At 44.1% G+C, this 21220-nt stretch overlaps 2 protein-coding genes across 3 annotated transcripts in view; one reads left to right on the top strand and one right to left on the bottom strand.

Moving 5' to 3' along the window:
* Positions 1-253, bottom strand: part of GTF2E1 (general transcription factor IIE subunit 1) — a 55267-nt gene extending 55014 nt beyond the window's left edge. For both annotated transcript variants that reach the window (XM_082338033.1, XM_082338035.1), the window contains exon 1: positions 152-253. The gene's annotated coding sequence lies outside the window, so the exon portion shown is untranslated. The remainder of the gene's footprint in view (positions 1-151) is intronic.
* Positions 254-470: 217 nt separating this feature from the next.
* Positions 471-12757, top strand: RABL3 (RAB, member of RAS oncogene family like 3). Its single transcript, XM_082305120.1, has 8 exons — positions 471-593; positions 1023-1114; positions 2307-2436; positions 5366-5480; positions 6989-7139; positions 7826-7897; positions 8645-8683; positions 11338-12757. The coding sequence occupies exons 1-8, from the start codon at positions 548-550 to the stop codon at positions 11401-11403; spliced, it is 711 nt and encodes a 236-aa protein (XP_082161246.1). The 5' UTR covers positions 471-547; the 3' UTR covers positions 11404-12757.
* Positions 12758-21220: the final 8463 nt, after the last annotated feature.

Below are 21220 nucleotides of genomic sequence, written 5' to 3'. Positions count from 1 at the left end.
CTCGCGGCACCGCGCGAGCCGCCGCCCGGGACGGCCGCTGGCTCCGGGACGGCGCAGCCCGGCGGGGGGAGGACCCCGGCGGGGGGAGGACCCCGGCGGGGCCCCTCCGGCGCCGCAGGGCGGCACGGCCGCCGCCCGGGCCGGCACTGACCTGCCGCTGCTCCCCGCTCTCCCCGCTCCGGGCGGCGCTTTCGGCAGCTCCGCGAGGGCACGTCACAGCCGCGCGCGCTTCTGGCGTCAGCGGGGCGCCGGGCGCCTGGCCCAACGGCGCTCCGCGTACTGCGCATGCGCGGTACCGCCCCCCTCCGTGCCTGGCGGGCCGTGAGCCCGGTGACTGAGCGGTGAGCGACAGGAAAACGAGCCAATCGTGTCCTCATAGAGCCCCCAGCGTTCCCCCCGCCATGAGTTAAACCAATCAAGAGTGAAAGCGATGCCGGTAGCTAGGGCAGACAGCCAATGGGCTGAGGGAAGTGGCAGGAGCGTGCGCTGCGATTGGCGGCGCCGGGAGAGGGCGGTGGTCTACGGGGTTGTTGCTAGGTAGAGTAAGATGGCGGCTCTGGAGAGGGTGAAGGTACTGGTGTTGGGCGACTCCGGTGAGTGTCCCTCCCCCCGCCGCCACCCCGCCCGGCTCCGCGGCGGGCAAGGGGCGGCCCCGTCCCCCGGTCCCCCCGCCGCGCCGGGCCGGGGCCCCCTCCGGAGGTGGCGGGCGGCGCATGCGCGCCGCGCCGCTCCCTCGCCCGCCCCCTCCGCCGCCCCCTGACTGGAAGCCGCCCGGCGGGAGCCCCGCTCCCCTCCCCGCCTCCGGCCCTGGGCCCTGCGGCCGGACCGCAGGCGTCCCCGCTGGTCCTTTGCTCCCTGCCTCCCTTCCCCCTTTGCCCCGGCCGTTGGGCGCTGGCCGGTGGCCGTTACCCGCTGCTGCCGGCACCGCCCGCCGGTAGTCAGTGCCTCTGCCCGTCACCGCTTGGCCTTTTCACCTGCCCCAGCGCGATCTGCCAGGAGTTGTCCTCTGTGTGCACTTGCAGGTGTCGGAAAATCCTCGCTTGTTCACCTCTTATGCCAAAACCAGGTATTGGGAAACCCGTCCTGGACAGTGGGCTGCTCGGTGGATGTTCGAGTAGGTGACGCGACCGACCTCCTGGTATCCCTGGCTTAACGCATAAGGGAAGGGCCTTGACGGTTTTTTCTTCTTTTCATTACTTTCTGCCCCAGAAAGAAGTGTGCTTCAGTGTTTTGTTTTGCTGAGAGCCTTATCTTTTGAAGCAAATAGGATTAAACATGAGCTGATCACTTGGGTGAGCAAGTTTTGACCTTACAAGGTTGTCAAAAGCAGACAAGATACTTGTCATTCACGGCGCCTCTCCTTACTGCAGTGGCCACTGGTGCGTTACAAGTCATGGAGCGGCCAGTTTAAGTCAGAAGGCACAAAACTTAAAGCACGCTTCCCTGAGAAACACTTCATGCACAGCTAAATTGTCAGCCAAACATACTGGGGAAAAACAATTTGCTTGTTTAATTTGAGGGTACTGAGCATGACCGTAGGGTTGCTTCTCTTTCTCTCTGCTTATTGCAGGACCTGCTATTAGAGGGTTGATGATATTCATCTAATAGTTTTTGGGCCCAACCTACAGTCTTCATGGGGTGGTGATAAATGCTTTCTTCCTTCATTGCTCTTTGCTGCATTCTCCTTGAAATGCGTTGCCATAGGTTAGGAATGATCCTGTCTTACTATCTATGAGTTTCATCTCAAAGAATGCCGAAATATATTTCCAAAATTTGGGGAAAGAAACATGGCAATCCTGGTTGACTGTGGAGCAAAACTACCTAGCGGATCCTGGGGCAAAAATTGTTGGTTGATTAATTCAGTTGAGATGTCAGTGAGAATTTGGAGAGGAAGAAGATGTGGTCAGTTGGAATCTGATGCGGTCACCTGTGTTAAAGTTCTTGCAGTACTACCATGTGGCTTTTAACAACTGTTAAGAAGTCATGACCTGACTTTTTCATCTGCTTTAGCAACATGCTATCTCTAAGTGCATCATGAGGCATTAGGTTTGTTAATATTGAGGTGGAAAGGATACTCTCTGCTGACTCACCAAGCTCCACCTCATGTAAGAGCTGTGGTATCCAGTGACCACTGCTTGACTCATTCCATCTCTCTTCTACTCAAGAGATTTGAAATGGTGTCAACATGAGAATTTACAAATTTCTATCCAACTGCAATAATCCTTTCAGCTGAATGTGTAAGTGTTGTGTGGATTAACTCGTGTGAGCTGGTGCTGTGGTTATGTATGATGTGAATTTTTCATCAGATCCATGACTACAAAGAAGGGACTCCAGAAGAGAAGACCTACTACATTGAGCTGTGGGATGTTGGAGGTTCAGTGGGTAGTGCCACTAGTGTGAAAAGCACACGGGCAGTGTTTTATAACTTGCTGAACGGTAAGTTTGCTTGGTGTAAATCTGGTTTTATCAGTGTTTCTGTTGTGAGCAGTCTCTTGGTTCTGGGACAGGATTCCTTTAAGTCTGGTTGAGGGCTATATTGTTCTCTTTTCTGCTTCCAGTACATTTATACAGGAAAAAAACTGATACCATTCGTAGGCATAATTTTATGGATTCAGTTTTGAACTGGAAAGCTATTTTAGGCAAACCTGTGCAGATGTGCTTCATCAGCCTTTTACTTCAGTCTTGTGCAGCTGGTGCAGCAGGGAGTCTTTGAAGTTGCAATGGGGTCCCTTCCAGCTACACTTGCAGGCATAAAGGTTGCCTTCACCTTTCCAGGCCTGATATACATGCAGAAATATGATTTATATTTTCTTGTCTGTTCGGTTCCAAAACCTACGGCAGGGAAACAATTGTTTGAATTTGTATGAACTTTTGTAGTTATATCCGACCTTGACAAATTTGAACTGCTCTCCCATAAAATTGCAATATGCCGATAACCATCTTGCCTCTGCTCATTTAATTTGCCAAATTAATTTTAATAATTGAATCTTGCAACTTGCTCTAGATACAAAGTAGTATTTTATGCCTTCTGTTGAGATACTAACTTAAAGGCCTAGCAGTTCATCTGTACCACTAAGAAGAGCAAATAAGAGATTATAAACTTAATAATGCAGTATTTCAATTGTTACTTTTTGGCATCCAAGGATAGTTCACCAAAAATAGATGTATACCAGATTAACAGCTGCTTCTGAAATCTGTCTCAAATGTTCTGTTTGATTCTCATTTCTTGTTCCCAGTCATTTGAGGGCCTCTCAATAATGTGTTTAGCGATACAATAAACATTTTTGCTCTGTGATTTATTTAACTAGTTGTTTCCTCCTCCTTTCCCAGGAGGAAAACTCTGTGTAGGTACCTCTTGCTTTTATTGTTAACCCAACGTCTGTAAGTAAGGTTTGAGTTGAGTTGTGCCCTCAAAGCAAGCCTCCTTGGTATATGAAAAAAATTTATTTCTTTTTGACACCAAATCCACAGTATGCCAGTGAGTGTGGATCAGACTTGGAAATATCCTAGAACAGCCCATTAGGAGATGAAATCTTGAACTTATGTGTCTGAATTGTAATTGATGGCTGTATTAAAATAGAGTTATTTATCTCCCTACTGCCCAAAAGATATCATTGGGCAGATCGCATATGAAAACTGTTGACTTTGGTAGTTAGCCTTGGCTCTGGTTTCTTTCATTAGATTAATTCCTTCATTAGAGCTTGTCTCACAAATTGCCTCTGTTTGACCTGATTTAAGAAGACAAATGCGGTCCTTCTGCCTGACTGTTTGTGCTTTCTGGGCTTGTAGTGGTCTGAAAACCTGAGATCAAAAGACAGTTAATACTTGGTTGTTGCAGCATGTGTGCAGGCTGTCAGCGAGACCTGGTTGTTGACAAGGTTAGGTACGGTTTGCTTTTGGTTTGACTGCAGGTCTGCTTTGGTGTCCCTGCATCTGGGGTGTGGACTGTGATAGCCTGGGACAGTGACTGGGCGGTAAGGCTGTGGCTTGCAGGCCGTAACGGGGGAGGAACATTTCCTTGAGTCGTCATTGGTCCTGCCTGCCCTTTTTTGATGTTGACGTAGTCTTTTTCTGCTGGTGGAACTAACTGTGTAGGTTTTTGATGAAGCAGATAAGGGAACTGACCAATCAAAAATATAACTGAGGAAGAGCGTCTGGAGGTGGAGAGTGTTTCCCGCAGATGATGCAGCAGTGCCTCTGAATCTTGCCATAGGCCAAGTTATGTTGTCTCAGCCTTTTTCTCCCTACGCTGGGGGTGGACACGCAGTTGAGTTGCCTTTTTATGCTGTTACTGAGATAAATGCTTTGAAATAGGGCTATGGTTGTGATATGCTGGGAACTCTCATGGGAGAGTCTGTGCGCAGTCGTGTAGGGCAGTGGAGAATGTTTGTGGAAATGTGGTTTGTTTGTAGTGTGTACAGTGGGTGGCACCTTTGGGAGTTAAGGTGAAAGATTAAATTAATAAGTTTTCTCCACCTGTGGGCTGTGAAGTGTGTTGAGAACGAATCCTGATGAAGATAAGGGCTATCATTCCATTTTGTCCTTGAATTAATGACGGCTTGAAGTCTGGAGGAAGTGGGAACATTCCACAGGTTGCAGAAGGTGTGAATAAATAGAAGAAATTTGCCAGCAGGAGCTGGTAATTGAGTTAGGAACTGTGGTTATCAGAAGTGGGTGTCTGTTAATAGCACAGCTAGGAAGTTTGGCTGGCTGTTTTTCTGTCTCAGAATTTACATTTTGAGGGATCATGGTAATGAAAAATGCTAGAAGCTTAATCTTAAATACATGAAATCTTATTAAGTCATGTTTCTACCAGCCATTTGGTGGACTGTGAAAGTTTATCGGAGTCTGTTTCCCCTTTGGATACCTCCCCAAGCATCTGGCATTAATTCTTGAAAATGCAGGAAAGCAATAGTGCTCTCTAAACTCCTTGAAACAGAGAAACAGCCTTTAGACTTCTTAGATGGTGTGACAAAAAGATAGTTATGTTTACCAATGATGTAAAAGAGAGAAAGGCTAAATTCTCTGCTGCAGTAATACAGAGTTTCAGTATCATTAGGACTAGGCAGAGCAGAATCAGGGAATGCCTGCAAGCCTCTTGCAGATTAAACCCTGAGGTGGCTGCTTGTTTCCTCCTTTCATGAGATTTTTCTCTTAGCTCTTATCCAATTCCTGATAAGCAGCTTTAAAAAACCTGTTGCATCCTGATATTTTCAGCTTTACTCATTCACTGTAACTGAACCAGTTATATTTCCCTTTCTTCATTCTCAGATATCTGGGAACCTGCAGATGTCATTTTGGTAAGATAAGGAAAAATATATATATCATTAAATATAGCATCTTGCTGCCTTCTCTTTCACTTTAGGGATAATTTTAGTGCATGACTTAACCAACAAGAAATCATCCCAGAATTTGTATCGCTGGTCTTTGGAAGCACTCAACAGAGATGTTGCTCCAACAGGAGTTCTCGTGACAAATGGGTAAGTGAAAAACATACATGCAGGGTTAAGGCACAGTAATTCCAAGCTGTTGTGGAAGTCTTTGTTCATCCCTAAGGCTACTTGAAGTCCACACGGAATTAGACGTGGCTAGACTTTTAAGAAAGAAAGAAAAAAATGGGGGGTATCAAAGAAAATCGCTGTTCTTTTCGTTTTGCACTGCCAATTAGGCCGTTCTGCCAGTAGATTCCAAACTGTATGGCAGAGGCCTTGCTTTAAGGGGAAAGATGTTTACTGTGTCCTTCGTTTGTGTGAGGCCTCTGTGAGAGTGGGTCCAGTCCCCGATACCTGAAGACTTGTGTGTCTGTGCCGAGCCGTGCAAAGCCTCGATGCACCAAGACTGAGGAAGTTCACTTAATTACTGTTTGGTTTGGGCAGTGGGGGAATTATTTCAGGAGTGTGGCTAAAAAAGAGCTTAGAAAACTCTGCTTAACCAGCATGTTCATAATTAGCTTTCCAACATCTTGTCAAGAGTTTCCTCCTGTATCTCCATGCTCCTGTTGTACATGTAGTCAAGGAGGTTTTAAGATCATTGATAAACCTCAGACATGAGCAGGGAAGCAATAATAAGGGGTAGCTTTTTGTGGGAAGAACATCAATTGTTTATCTGCCTGTGCTGGTACACAGTTGTTTCTGTAGAAACATGGGAGAAGGGAAAGAGGGTTTGCACTATATGAACTGCAAATTTCTCCAGTTTTTCCACATACAGGTTCTTCACAGTTGTTTTAGTTTTCAAAAGCTTAACTTCTGTCAGGGACAGACGCTCAGCCACTGGCAATTGCTTGGTCAAGTTGTTGCTGTTGGTTGTAAAATTACTTTCTAGAAATCTTGGTTCCGGTAAAAATGAAAGACAAGTGTGAGGGGAATTACTGGAGCTTGGATTTGTGACGACATTTAATTGCAATATTACTTATTTTATAAAGGCTATCTTTGATCATTATTCATATCTGAATCAAAGCTTGTTGGAATTCAGCTTGTAGTGGCTACCTTTACTTGAATGTAGAAGAATTAGTAGCTTGCCACAACAGAATTGTTATTGCAACCCTCGTTGATCTAAGGTGGAAATGGGTAGTGTTTCACAGTTGCAATTTATTTCATTGTCCCTCCTTAAAAAGTGTATATATGTAGGAACTTTAGATGTTCAGAGATGCCAGCTCCCTGATCTGTCTCTGGTGGCTGCGTGCACTTGGTACAATACTGGAATTCCTGTTTCTTTCCTGCTTGTGTTAGCATTTCTTCTGTGGTTCATCTATGCCAAGAAGAAATCCAACTCACGGTTTCTTTTCTCTTTCCTTTCAGTCCTTGTGTAGTGACTTAGATGCAGAAGCCCTCCCTTAATTTACAGATACAGCACATTCTCACTTGGATAAATAATGACCCTTAATGAATAAATGACCCTTATTTGAAAGAGACAGGGGAGCTGATGGCGCCCCTGTGCCCACTTACATGACCATCACTTAATTCGGAATTGCATTTGTTTCCCTCATCAGTGACTATGACCGTGAACAGTTTGCTGATAACCAGATTCCACTGCTGGTAATAGGAACGAAGCTGGATCAGATCCCAGAAACTAAGCGGAATGAAGTTTTGACCAGAACAGCTTTCTTGGCTGAGGATTTCAATGCTGAAGAGATAAATTTGGTTAGTATCCTTGTCACCAGTGTTGTTTTTCTTTTATACGGGAGTGATTCCAATTTTTAGTAAGTAAAGATGTTGTTACAAAAATTGGGCTTTTGGAGATTTTCTCAGTAATGCTGGAGTCATGCACATTTCGATTGGCCATCCCCCTTGCTTGATGAAACGATCGTCTTTGTTTCACTATAGGGAGGTATAGGAGGTGTTAGATAAGGTCACTGAAGCTTAGAATTGATGCTTGGGAGTTAAATTTTCTCTTCCCTGTTCTTAGTTCTGACACAGACTGTCTCTGAATGGAACCAGATCACTTTATTTTTATATATGTATATATAATGTGTGTATATATATATATAAATATACATGTGCTGTGTGAATGCTTGTATATACACACACATGCGCACAGATGAATGCACAATCTCCTGTGTAGCCTGTACCAGTCATTAGCTGACTGTATAGCTGGTGGCAGAAGGAAGACGTGGAGCGCATGGGGGGCAGTTAGAATTCTCTGCTTGATTCACAGAAGTTGGCCTTTTCTCTCAAATGACTGTGGAGCAGAAATCAGCAGGCGTACAGTGTTTTCCCCAGCCGATTGCGTGTGCACATGGCGGGGAAAGGGTATGTTGATTTCCATGTGTGTGGCTTCCTTGCATTCATTTCCTTGTCCTTGGTTTGTTGTTTTTTGTGTGTTCTAGGATTGCACCAATCCTCGCTACCTGGCTGCAGGTTCATCCAATGCTGTCAAGCTAAGCAGGTTTTTTGATAAGGTAAGTCAATTAAATTATGTTTTATTGTTCTATGTATTGAATGCTGTGATGTGAACATCGGACAAGTTAGCTGCTCCTTTCACATTCCATTTTTTGAGTTGGTTCAAGCCAGGTGTGGGGAGTCCAAAGATTGGTCTGCTTTTGGAAACCTCCAGAAAATAGCTGACCTATTTGAAGGTTTGATTCTTGATTGCAGAGAGCAATGAAAAAGAACTCACAAATGTGCAAAGACGCTCTGTGCATGCTTTTGTCGTCCTTTGGCAGGCCAGAGAGTTTGCAGTGTAGTATTGTGGGGAGTTACAAGACTATGGTTAGCTCTGTTGTTCCTGGTTAAAGCAAACCTTAGGAGTTAAGAAATTTGGCATATTGCTCTCCCTTCCTGCACAAGAGAGCATCAAGGCCTACTGTGAAAATGACAGAAGGATTGCTCTGGTTTAAGCATCCCCTGGACAAAGAGATCATAGTGGAGCAGATCACCTCCTGTAACAGATCATGCTTTAGAGGAAATTTGGGATTTCTTTGAAGGAAGGTGTAGATTGTACAGGGTGATACAAATCACTTTTTGATTCTTGGATTGACAGCACTGCCTCCATAGGTATCCTTCAGCACAGACTGTGCCTCATTCTCAGAGAGCGAGTCAGTTGTCCCAGTTAGCCGTGAGTTTCAGTGCTCAACTGCGAAGTGTTGATTGGAACCTGAGGTCATGCATATGCTGTGCTGGCTAAGATCATTCTCTGTTTTTCCCAGGTCATAGAGAAGAGGTACTTCTTAAGAGATGGCAATCAGGTTTGTTATTTTTCCTCCTTTTTTGTTTTGTTTCTCCTTGTATAATGTGAACTGCTGACAGAGTCCTCTTTAAAACATGGGCTTCATGTGACTTAAATGATAATCTATGCTGGTAATTGAGTTTTTAAATCTGTGGGAGCACAGCTGTTTTGGATAGACAGAAAAATGGCTGACTCTTCTCAGCTGAAGTATTTGTCTGTAATGTGACTGGCAGCAAAATAATTAAGTATGCTAACATAGTAGAAGTTGCCAGAGTGAGGTAAAATGGGCAGATAGGATCTCTTTCAGATCGCTCAGCTTCAGGCTGCTTAGTTGCAGATTTAGGCCAGAGATGCTGTCCTGAAGGTCAATGAAAAGACTGTTTTGCACAGCTGGGACTAGCATTTTCTGTTTTGTACAGGTAGCTTTCATAGAACCCGTGGAGCCACAAGGAAAATAGCAGTATGATACCAGCTTGTAATTCATTCCTAAACGGCTGAATGAACTGTTTTCAGTACAGGTGGTGAAGAAGTAGCAAAATGACTCTCCTGGTTTGGGCAGGCCACTTCAACTTTTTGTGCCCCCCACCTTCCCATGTGCACTCTGCTATGTGGGGAGTAGCTACTAAGTTCTACTTACATCTGTGAGGTGCTTGCAAATTACCCTGAATAGCACCACTGAAACACAATTGAATGTATCGTTAGATGTAGCTGTGCTGCAAGCCCCTTAGGGAGAGTGGGAGGAAAAAATAGTCACAAATTACAAAATGCTTACTTTCTGTGAGCGTTTTTTTATGCCTTTTAAAAATAAATTTGCTTTTTCCTCTTTGAGTTCTGCATGATGCCTTTTTTCCTCCCCTCTCCCCACGTTCTAGTGAAAGGAAGTCTCCCTTTCATGGGGATAATAGCTTAATGCAGAAAGCTGGTTGTGTGCTGGTTGTCTTTGATGCGTGATGCAAGATTTTTATTTCTCTTACTTGATCATTTTTCATGGCTAGCCAGGGATTAACTTTATATTCCTTATGGCCGCGTGCCAAAGATTACAGCCTTCTGATGACTACTTTTTATCTGCCTCACTGAAAACCGCTCAAAAGCTTAAAACAAATCTTAAGTAGCGGACAGTCATATTTAAAGAGACAAAATCCAAATGGGAACTGGAGATTTCATTATAGCCTCTTAATGTTATTTGAAGTGATCTACTTAATGTAAATCTTACAAATGTGTTTGTGGGTTTTCTACAATAGGTCTCTTCGATCACTCGTGTTTTGAGGTATTTCTATTATAGACTTCTTCAGGATGAAAAGAATGATAAGTTTCAAATTGTTTGTAGCTATGAATTTGATCAGATCTCTGATAAATAAATAATTGTTACTCTTAATTAGTGACTTCGATATAAAAAATGCTAAACCAGATAAATTTTTAGCTATGGTGTCCTGCTACTTTTTAGTTATAATGATTGCATTTTTCCTTTTTTGAATTCCCAAAGCAGTTTTAATGAGACGAACCTTTGTGCAAAATCTGCCTGATTTTTCCCTTAGAGATGATTGCTTCTCAGAGATGAACAAAACAATTCTTGAATGAATACTGTGCATATCTGTTTGAGTTTTGGGCCTGAAAACCCTAACTAAATTTAAGTTGTGTTGGTTTTAGTGGACTTTTATCTTGGGTAAGCTCTTTAGCTTTCTCAGTTGACCAATGAAGTGTGTAACCTAAGCAATCTACTTTGTATTATAAATGACATTTTCATCCCATACTATCCATACGTGCGCATATTCTCGTGGCTTGATTTGTAGTGCTTGGTTGGCACCTTCCATTTTAACATACTGTATTTCCTATGAGAGCGTGGAATTGTTTTGGGAGGATGTGATTACTGGGTCTGCTGTTTCTGCTAGTGTGTAGTTAGATATCTATTAAGTTATTCTGGACTGTAATCAAATAGTTTTCTGATGCCACCAATAGGACAGACATACAGTATTGGAAAGCAGTGCATCACTTTCTTTTGGGGGATTCACAGATGCATGGCATTGTAAATCTGTTTGAAATACCCTTAAGCCAGGGAAGCTTCTGATGGTTTCAGGTAGATTTTCTGTGTAAGCACCCGTTGTCAGGGTGTAAGCAGTGCCTGCAGATTGGCTGCAAAAGCAGGAGTGCGAATCCTTTGCATTGTTGCAGCCATTTCTATTCTGATGGTTTTCTTAAAGCTTTCAGCAATTGATAAAACTGTACTTTCAAATACCAGTGAAGCGCTGCTGTCTCAGGTTAGAAGGCATAAAGTCTCAACAGCTGTTTAATAGAACTTGGTAATACTATTTAATAGTTTTAAAAATGAACGGAGGAGAAATTCTCATATGAATTTGAATCTGGGGGGGAAATACGGACTTTGAAATCTGTCATTAACTGGTTTAGGGTTTGCCCAAGAAATTAAGGCTTTCATTGTAACCCTTGCCAGAAAGCCTTCAGGAGCTCCATAGAACAAATGAGCCATACTCAAGTTTTGCGTCTTGTTTAATTGATGGTGCTTCTCTAGCAGTAAGCTGAAGCATTTTAGTCCTGATTCTGGAGACGGCGTGGAAGAGGAAGGCGCTGTTGCAGTCGGCTTGGTAACAGGCACTTGAGTGTGGGCTAGAGGGAGCTCATGCTGATTCTGACATGACGACTTATCTTTTCTGTCTCTAGATTCCTGGCTTCTCTGAAAGGAAAAGGTTTGGAGGAGGAACACTGAAGAGCCTTCATTATGATTGAATACTGAAGAAGCGGAAGATGACTTCTCCGAGTTCCTAACGACATTCCCGTTCTGACTGGATGCTTAAAGACAATAATGCTTATGTCAAGCAGAGTAAAATGATACACTTTGGCTGGGTAGACTGCCGAAGCTACTTTTGCTGGAAAACACTTGGGGAAGAATTTCCAAAAATCTAATCTGAAGCCTAGAGTGTTTCTTAGGATTGCAGGCTCTCTGGATATATGGGAACATTTGGGGAAAGTGTGCAATAAATTCAATGCCTCTCACACTGCTGTGGGAAACTTTATCATACACAGCATGGATATATGACATCTTTGTCTCCATTTTGGAAAACTTAGGGACAGTCTTTGCAATGAATTACATTCATCTTACTTCTAAAGGAAAGGTGACGCTGAGTGGGCTTCTCACTTACAGTAATGCGAACAAAACAAGTGAGCAAAATGTAAGGATGGGTAAGGAATGGTCTGGAAAATAATAGAATGCCTTCCTTAAATGAATGATGGTGTCTCACCTGGAACACACTGTTCACCCCTATTCAAAAGGGATAAAAGAAGTCGGCAAGAGATGAAAAACGATTTGAAGCCTTAAAAAGAAAATCATGAGTAGAAAACAAGTGGAATTAATTCTGCTGCTTAAATTAAAATTATTTACTTTGGAGAGAACAAAGTGAATCATGTACTCCTGTTTATCTTTTCATAATTGAGTGTGGTCTTGTTCTTAAATTAAAAGGCAATGCACTGAAAGCTGATGGAAAAAGTATGGTTTTATACAGTGCTTATTTGGAACAACTGTGACATGGTCTTACTGAGCCTGAGAGCTTAGTGCATTCAGAAAACATGAAATGTAAGAACATCCTCTGAATTAGAATGGATAGAAATTTAAAAGGGATATAAAGCCCTGTAAAAAGTAGGAACTGAGCATGATTAGAAGGAGGGTTCTGTGGTAGGGATGTTTCCTTTTTGTATTTAGTACTAAGGATAAAGGAGACTTGACCTGGTCTGATCTACTGTGCAAGCTTGTCTTCCTAAATAGCCCAAGCTTTGCACAGTTTCTCACCTCCTCATAATTAGATGGAGTGGTAAAAGCCTGATTTATGGCAGTTTTTTTCTTTCCCCTCCTTCCTCGCAGTTACCTCTAATGGTTAAGCCTCTGGCAAAGGCTAACTAAGAGCTGGAGTTAGATATAAATACAGATTAATAATAAATGGGGGTAGAAGAAAGTAAAATGCCGGTGTGAAATTGACAGTGAGCAGAGTTCTGCAGTCTCCAGATTACACCTGCCTACAGCTCTTCTCTAGCAGCTGCTTGGAAATAAATGGAAAACTGCCTATTGCCACTAATCAGGCACAAAAATGACAGCTAGGTGCACCAGTCAAACTTATTAAAAATATGGTTACTTTGCTTTTCCTTAGGCCATTTCCAGAAAGGTCTCGGAGCGTTTGCAGACATGAGTGCAGTCAGTTTTTAGATGCCTGTATGAATTAGGTTATTAGTCTACATTTACTTTACGACCAGGGAAAATAAGGTACCAAAATATTCCTAGCAGATAACCCGTGTCCGAACTACGCAGCTCGTGACAGCGCCAGTGTCTCTCTCTGCTCCTTTGACAAGGAAAGCTGGAATTATTTTCTAAAGGTCAGGTGCTGTCTTAGGGCAATCAGGTCTGGGCTCCCTCCGGTGACCAAGGAACTGCAGAGCAGAACAAGCAAGCTAGGGCTATTTCTGCCTTCACCCTCTGGCTTCTTTCGGAGAATTGGAAGTGTTGTAGAGTAAGGGAGGCCGTTTAGTTTAAGATGCTGCATGAAGCAATGGTTGTACAGGTCTTCGATGGGGAGGAAGCAACTATCCTAAGTAGCCCTCGTCAATTAATCAAAAAAGGAGCGTTGCTCAGCATGCTGTAGGGTGGCCGAAGCCCTAGTTGCAGCTTAGCTGTATTTGTGCATTTCGCTCCTGAGGCTCCACAAAGACGAAACGTCTTCGTATGAGAAATCTTGTGAAGGTCGGTTCACACTCCAAAAAGAGGAGAGAATGCATCGTTCCTATGCATCAGTGGGACTGAAGGTGATGGCAGTCAGGATTTAGGAGCGAATTAGAAAAAGATACTGTTGTGATAGGAGGGAGACAAGATAAAGGGAATAGCACCGAGGAAAAGTGGAGCGTGTGGGCAAGCGGTAGAAGGTTAGCAGATTGAGAGAGAAGCTTGCTTGAGGCTGTGGCTCCTGCTCTAGGCTCAGCTAAGCTAAGTCTGTCTGGGCTCCATCATCCGGCTGTAGCCATAAACCCCCTCCCAGGCAGCCTCCAGCCACTCTGGAAGGGACCTGCTCTGTGGTCTGACCGGTGACTTCACGGACTGCCTCACTGTCCCAGCTGCAAAATGAAGGAGGCTTCCCTGGAGGCAAGGCTCTGATGTATCTGTTTATCGACTTGTAGTGCTTTCAATACACTGGGAATTAAAGAGTTCACCCTTTTTAATTTTAGTCTGGGTGCTCAACTTGAAGAAAATGAGTACTAGAGTTGTTCCAAGCTGTTTGTATTATGATATTTATTCCAATATCACCAACCTTAACTGTCCTACAGAAACAAATCGTTTAACTTCAATAGCTAGTTTTAACGCACTGAAATCCTTTAGGTAGCTGTCATTTGGTTATAATTCTAAAGGGTAAAGGCTAAATTTCTGTGCTGTTCTCCACCAGTAGCCCTGAAAAATGGTTGCAGACGCAGGGTTACAGTGCTTTAGCGTTTGTGTTCCCAGATCAGAATAGATTGCTTTGTAAGACACCTGTGTGGGTTTTTCCATGTATTTTTACCTACTTTTCTTCTGGTATTTCATCAGGGCAGAGTTAAGGATATTAGCATATTCAAGTTATGTTTAAATATAATCCTGAAATCTCATGGGTTTTCCATGCTTGGAGTATGGGTAATTGCAGTATCCCTGTTGGTGGTTTTCACATTTACATGACGGGCACACGCTGTAGCGTTGTTGAAGTAGCTCCATACGATTTTTATTTGGAGTGGTAGCTTCTGTTTTCCTAAATGTAACGCAGAGGCAGAATGGACTGATAATTATAAGTAAGACAAACGATGGGAATTGGCAGAAGCTGTTGCAGGCGCCGTTAACCTGCTGACTGCGTGTAGTGTAGGATTAGGTGCATCTTTCTCTTTATTTTAATCAGAGAGAGCAGCTCCATACACAAGTGCCACCAGTTTAGCACCGTACCGTGGTTGTACCCATATTGGTTTTGTGTATGGAGCAAGGATATCTCTCACCTGCTGTGGCGTGTATCAAATGCCAGGATCCAGCGGGCGATGCAGAATGGCCACCCCAGTTCTTTTCATTGGCTTTACCCTTACTGCCCCGTCCCTTCCGTGCTTCTGCTTTGCTTCTATCTCAGAATCTCTGAACATCCGTTTGAAATTGTCACTAAAAAAACCTATCATCTTGATCTTTCTCCCAAATATTCATTGTCCAGCCAAACCCTGTTTGGTTTTTGGATCACAGGCTTGAATGCAGTGGTTGTCTTACACCCATGTTAAAGTAACGTTGTGAATCCAACATCTTAGCTATTTTAAGGCAAATAGGTCTTCAGTCCACGTTAAGCACCTTATTTGTTTAGATCTCAGCAGGTAACCATAATTATGTATAATTTTTCCTCTTAGGACAAGGTGGTGTGTAATGGAGTTGTGTTTGTTGATGATGTTACGTTTATTTTTAAAGGAAATGCTAGCTTCTCATCAGAACCAGGAGTACGTGAGCAGCCGGAGTCAGCCGCGTTGCTGTTTGCGCCTCACCCGTTTCGGCTGCCCAGAAAAGGTTCACCTCCGATTTTGGGGCTGTGGCACCAAACACTCTCCCTGTGCCATACTTCACTCCTCCATCTGTGTGGTTCACCTTTCTTGTCTCCGCTCCCCCCATGCCCTCTGTGACCCTTCTGTCTGTCTCGCCTGCGTCCACCCATGCCCCCTTTCTCTGTCCCTCCAGCTCCCTTTCGCCCAATGTCTATCCCCCTTTCTGTCCCCGCTTCCCATGTCTCACCCGCCTGACCCCTCCGTCTCACCGGGGACCGCAAAGACCCCTCTCTTTGTGCTCCCCCCGCTGGTCCCCTCTTTCTTCCCCTATTTTTCTCTCTGTTTCTCTCCACCATGCTTTGTCTCTCTTGCTGTACCGCTTGATTTCTCTCCGTCTCTCTGTTCGCCTCTCTGTGTGTGTCTCTGCCTCTCTGTTTTCCTGCATCTCTCCTTCTGTCTGTCTCTCTGGTGTCTGTCACAGGCACACACGTTTCACATCACAGCGCTTTTACCCAGTTGCTTTAAACTGGAGCTGCTCAATCTCTCCGTTTTATTTCCCAGGCAGAAATGCACGCGCAGATGCTGCGTACCAGAGGTGTCGGTGAAGGTGGCTCGTGCAGGTACGTTTGAGATGGGTTAGACTTCCCGTGCACACAGGGGTGAAATGCATAGCAAATAAACAGTGAGCCTCCCCTCTTCCCAAGGGGCTCGGCAGAGCTTTCTTTCTCGTTGATTTATGGCCAGTTCGATGACCAAGGGGATAGTCAGAGGCATGAATATGTCCTAAATACGGAAAATCCCCCAAATCTGCCCCTCTTGATTTCCACGCAGAAAAGTAGGAAACCCACGTGTACAGTAACCTTAAATTCTTGAGTATACGGTTTTGTTCTTGTCGCAGCAGGATTGCGTGCTCCTTGCAGCCATCTTTAGCAAAGGTGCCACTGGTTTTAAGCCTGTGAAACCTATCCAGTAATGGCAGTTTGGGTGCAACCTTAATACAAATTTTCATTATTGATAATCATATTTGCAGAGGCAGCTGCAATATGCTCCATTTATCACAAATGAGAGATGAAGTGCTGTGCCGTAGCCTGCCATCAACAGATTTTTCGGTGAGGTATAGTGAAGTCCGGGCTTGAATCCTCATTTCTCAGTTGATAAAGAGGTGACAGACTATACTGATCAAAAACCTGCTTCTGCTTTTCAGCAAAGGGAACTTAATCCTTCTATTTCTTTTCTTAGTCAGCTCTTCCCATTAGAAGTCATGTTCCTGTCTCACTTTCCTTACGAGGACGCCGGTTACTTTGATTCCTTTACAGGGTTGAGCAAGTCTGTGGCTTAGTGCAGCAGTTTTCTTTGACAAAAAGCCATTATCATTATTGATGACCCTGTCACTGGCTGGCAAGTCACCAGAAAGCGCTCAGAGGTAAAGCTTCCCTTAGGGTGCGCTTTGCTGCAGCGCAGTGCGTTAGGTCCTCGGACAGACACCGGTTTTGGAAAAAACATCAGGTAGGTGTCGGGTAGGAGAGGGGAAGGAGAACAAAATCAGTCCCAATCCTCTTTAATTTCCAACGTCCAATCAACTGCAACGCTCTCCTACCTAGTGACGGCCTGATAACATAGCCAAAAGTATTGTTCTTAGTATTATCCACTTGCACTACTGTGGGTTTATTCTAACATCTGATCGGTAAATGTGGAAAATGTTTATCACACAGGAGAATACCCAATGAAGAAGTGAAGAAGAGTCTTCATCACTAACCGTGGGTATACGGGCAGCGTAAGGGCTTTGCAGTTGTGCAGGCAAAGCTGCAATAAACCGTGATTTTCAGGACCTGAGTCTAAACGGATCTTGAAATTAGATGCAGTTCCCTAACAGTGAGAGTGATGATGCCTGAAATGGTTAATGGAAGTAAGTAGACTTGCCATCGTTTGGCATTTTTCAGGACAGAGTTAGTAGTTTTCTGAAGGACATGCTTTAACACAGCTTTGAGGAAAGTACCCCCGTATGTTTGTAAGGCAGTTGGTTTAGATGATCAGAGCTATCCGTGGCAGCAAAGAGACTGAAATATGGCTTTGGCACTTTAGCTGCTTAGCCAACCCCTGCTGCAAATGCTGTTAAGTACGGAAATGTGTTTTCTTTTTCCTGCTTTGGCATTATATCCCTGAGATACAGCTGCTTGTGCCCCTTGGGCTTATCAATGCACAGGAACTCTGGTTCCATACCTACTGAAACTGCACAGGGAAATTCCTTTGCAGCATACCACCACGGACTTCTCTCAAAAAGATGTGGAATACAAGGCAAGCTCATCAATAAAAACCTACACTCTTTCTTGACTAGATCAACCAAATGCAAGTCTGGGCTGTGTGGGCACTGCAACTCTAAGTTCAGTCATTTCTTTTGACTAGGAGGCAAGGCATGAAGTGAAACAGTGCGTGATTAACCCGTGTGCATCTATGTTCCCTTTGACCTGAAAGTTAACGTTTACAAAGTGGAAACACACTGCTGGCTTCGGGTTAAAGATTTATTAAAGGACAAGGAGGCCCAGTAGCTTTGAAGGCTAGGACTACGTTCAGAGTTTTTATCTTGCTGCCTGAGACCATCCTCTCTTCCTGAGGCTTGTTCTGCTGTGGCTTATGTGGCCGTGATGTGTCCTACCCTTGATGAATAAAAAGTCGGATCGCAAAATTCAGTGACTGTCCAAAATGAACACCCTCCATAGCCGTTGCACCGGGGAGTGGGGAAGGACAGCACAGGGCAAGGTGACTGAATTGCCTCCTGACTCCTAGGAGTGGTTCTTCTAGCCTGAAAGCAGAAGCATCACATCAAGGTGAGCAGGTGGCTTCTCCAGCTGCTTTTCATGCAGCATCTGCTTTTTGGAGACGGGGAGTATGTGCTTTCCACTGCAGACAACTTTTATGACCTTTCCAGCACAAATAAATTATAATGATTAACCTGTCTGGCATCTGCTGCTGAATGGTCCTAGAAAAATGACAAGGACGTATTTCATAAGACCCACTCTACAAAAAAGTACATGTTATTAAAAAGAACCTTTTTTGCTGCAAAGCTGTTGGCAGAGATAAAAAAGTATAAATATTATTGCTTTATTGTCTTATATTATGACGAAAGCTTCAAAAAAAAGAGATTAAATCCTCTGGTACTAAGTAGCACACTAGCAGATAAACAAAGACAGCTGCTCCAGAGAGCTCCTGTCCCATTTGGCGGTGTGCAAAGGGTTAACGACAGAGAAGAAATGCCAGTTGGGGAAGCTGAGATTGTAGAGACAGGGGTGAATGAATACATTAATAAATATGTACATCAATGAATGCCTTTTAGCTGGACAAAGATAGGCAGGAGAAAAGGTTGGTCCTTTTAGAAACGAGATACTGTGAAAAGCAGTGGGCCACTGCAACAGCAGGTCCAGGGCCCCATTGGACCACACATGGTCCCTCTCGGTTGCCTCTTACGTACGTTGGGCACGCAGGCCGAATCTGGCGGTTTACCACAGTAAAATTCCCAGACGTTTCAAATCATTCACTCTGGGGTGACATCTGTTGTGGTTCTGACTATTCTGCGACATCCAGTTGAAGACGTCACATCGGCTTTCTGGCAGGGCTTGTTGCCTTCACCAGTGACAAAACCCACCAGTGCCGCTCTGTGCTGCTGCGTCAATGTGGGGCTGGCTCGTTCTGTTCTGCTGGTCCCCTTTTCCAAGACTTATGAACACATTCAGATCAACACACACACAACAGAAGAGCTTTACTTTTGGGCTCGGACAACCACTGGCTACAAGAAGTGATGGTGAGCCGTGATCCAGTAATTGTACCCATCATAGCAGCGCTGGCAGACTACAGTCCGTGCTGGGAAGCACCGTGCTAAGCACGGAGTAGAAGTTTATGAAGATTTAGGCCCTGCTCTGGAAAGTGTATACCTTAATAGAGAAGTATTAAGGTAAAGGGACGGGGAAGAATATGCAGCCTTGCCTCTGCCACATGGCATGAAATGTGCATTGCACAGGAGAATGTTAATGAAGAGCGTAGGGAAGCAAAGGGACTACTGTCCCTTGTCTCTCCCTCCCATTCTCTCAGGAACCCAGGGCATTCACCCGTGCAATGGCCCACCACCTGAACTTTTAAACGATTTGGCGGGAAACGAAAGGTCTTTTAATGCGCATGCTATGAAGTTGAGTTATTCGAGTCCCCTTTGTCTATTGGATCAAATATAAGCTGCATCACCTTCTATTTGAAAGGCGTCTTCCATTCTCCTCCTCATCTTTCATTCACCACTGGGATGTTGAACACTGGATGCCATTTTCAAGCTGTTAAATTTTCAAGCAAGCCCCTTGGTACTTTCTCTCGTTCTGCCTCTCTGACTTAGATGAGCTCCTTGCATATCTCCATCATGACGCCTGTGAGAACAGTTCACATCTAATAAGCTGCTGATATGCAGGTACCACACAGTTGCATACACATCATGTGGTAGAAAATACTGTTGCATTGATGTCTTCTGCTTTTTACGTCTCTCTTTTGTGTCTTGTTATGTATGTGGAATCTCCTTGGGGTAAAGGCCACGTGAAACCATGCGCTGGCCAGATGTCATAAACCCAGAAAGATACCTGAGAAGGCACTGAACGCTTTTACTGCTCGTTCTTCCACACTTAATTCATTGTATTTATGTTTATGTGATAACAATTCATTGTGTTTCTGAATCATATTTATGTGATAACAAAGACAGTTGCTAAAATATTAATGAAGTACGTGTATACTTAATGTTTTATAAGATCTATATTTAAGAGCTGCTGCAACTAACTAAAGGGGTTGTTTAAGCAAATCACAGAATCGTGGAATCACTGAGGTTGGAAATGACCTCTGGAGATCACCTAGTCCAACCCCCCTGCTCAAGCAGGGTCAGCTGGAGCCGATTGTCCAGGACCATATCCAATTGGGTTTGGAATATCTTCACAGCTGGAGAATACACAGCCTCTCTGGGCAACCTGCTCCAGCGTTTGACCACCCCTTAATATTCACATTTAAGGGCAAAAAGGAAAGTCCACAGAACTACAGACCAGTTAGCCTCACCTCCATCCCCGAGAAGGCATGCTCCATCCCTCCAAGGGATGCTCCATCGCTTCAGGGCAACTAATCCTGGAAACCATTTCCAGAGACATGAAGGACATGAAGATGTTTGGGAGTAGTCAGCATGGATTTATGATTTCCCTCTTACATGGGATGGGCTGGGTCAGAAACACCACAAAAGTGTTAAAAAAGTATCTTTTTTTCTGTATTTCGTATAATTTGGAGGTCAATAAATCAAGTTTCAGTTCAACAGTGTCTCATTAAATAATGTTTTTCCCTGTATGGAATGGAAAAGCAAGGTTAGGCAGCCTAATAAGCTTTAAAACATTTACATGGCCATCAAGTGAGTAAAGTAATACTTTGTCGTTTCTTAGGAAAAAAAAGCAAGCAGGGAGCAGGTCTACGCATAATTAAAAAGCAACACCTTTATTTTTACCTGTCCCACAAGAAGAAAACAAGAGAGCAGGGCCTGTCGAGGTGTGAGCAAGGGGAAATGTAGGTTCTCAAAGGAGACTGTAAGCTAAAATGTGATGTTAGCTCTCCTGCTGCGTGGCTCAGGGGAAGGGGATCTTGGAAATCCCTGAAACTTTGCAACTTTGGTTTCCAAAACTGTAGTCAAACGTGTAATTCTTCACTGTCAGAAAACAAATGAGCTGAACTCTTTACTCTTAAATATTGTCTGGTAGGAAAGGAGTTTCAAGGGTGGGTGGCAGATGCTGGATACTTTATTTCTTTGGCAATGATGAATCACTGCTCAGGGTGAACTAACGTATTCGCAATCTCTGCCTTCAGCTGGAGAACTCCTCACTGCTGGTGCATTTTTTTATGCTGGAAGAGGCCAGGGTATGGAGAGAGCCTTCCTGGGCAAATGAGAAGATGGCAAGCAGTAATGGAGACCTAAAGAAAACTTATAACTTGGAGATTACTCAGTCTATATTCTTCTAGAGCCTAATACAAGGGA

Source organism: Platalea leucorodia (assembly GCF_965183815.1).
Source record: "Platalea leucorodia genome assembly, chromosome: 2".
NCBI lineage: Eukaryota > Metazoa > Chordata > Aves > Pelecaniformes > Threskiornithidae > Platalea > Platalea leucorodia.
This window is presented reverse-complemented; position numbering and strand designations above follow the sequence as displayed.

What these genes read in the sequence shown, in the direction of transcription:
- RABL3 (XM_082305120.1), top strand. Translation starts at nt 548, where the DNA reads ATGGCGGCTCTGGAGAGGGTGAAGGTACTGGTGTTGGGCGACTCCG. An exon ending in ACTGGTGTTGGGCGACTCCG is followed by an intron (nt 594 to 1,022) that starts GTGAGTGTCCCT and finishes GTGCACTTGCAG; the next exon opens with GTGTCGGAAAATCCTCGCTT. An exon ending in ATGCTGAAGAGATAAATTTG is followed by an intron (nt 7,140 to 7,825) that starts GTTAGTATCCTT and finishes TGTGTGTTCTAG; the next exon opens with GATTGCACCAATCCTCGCTA.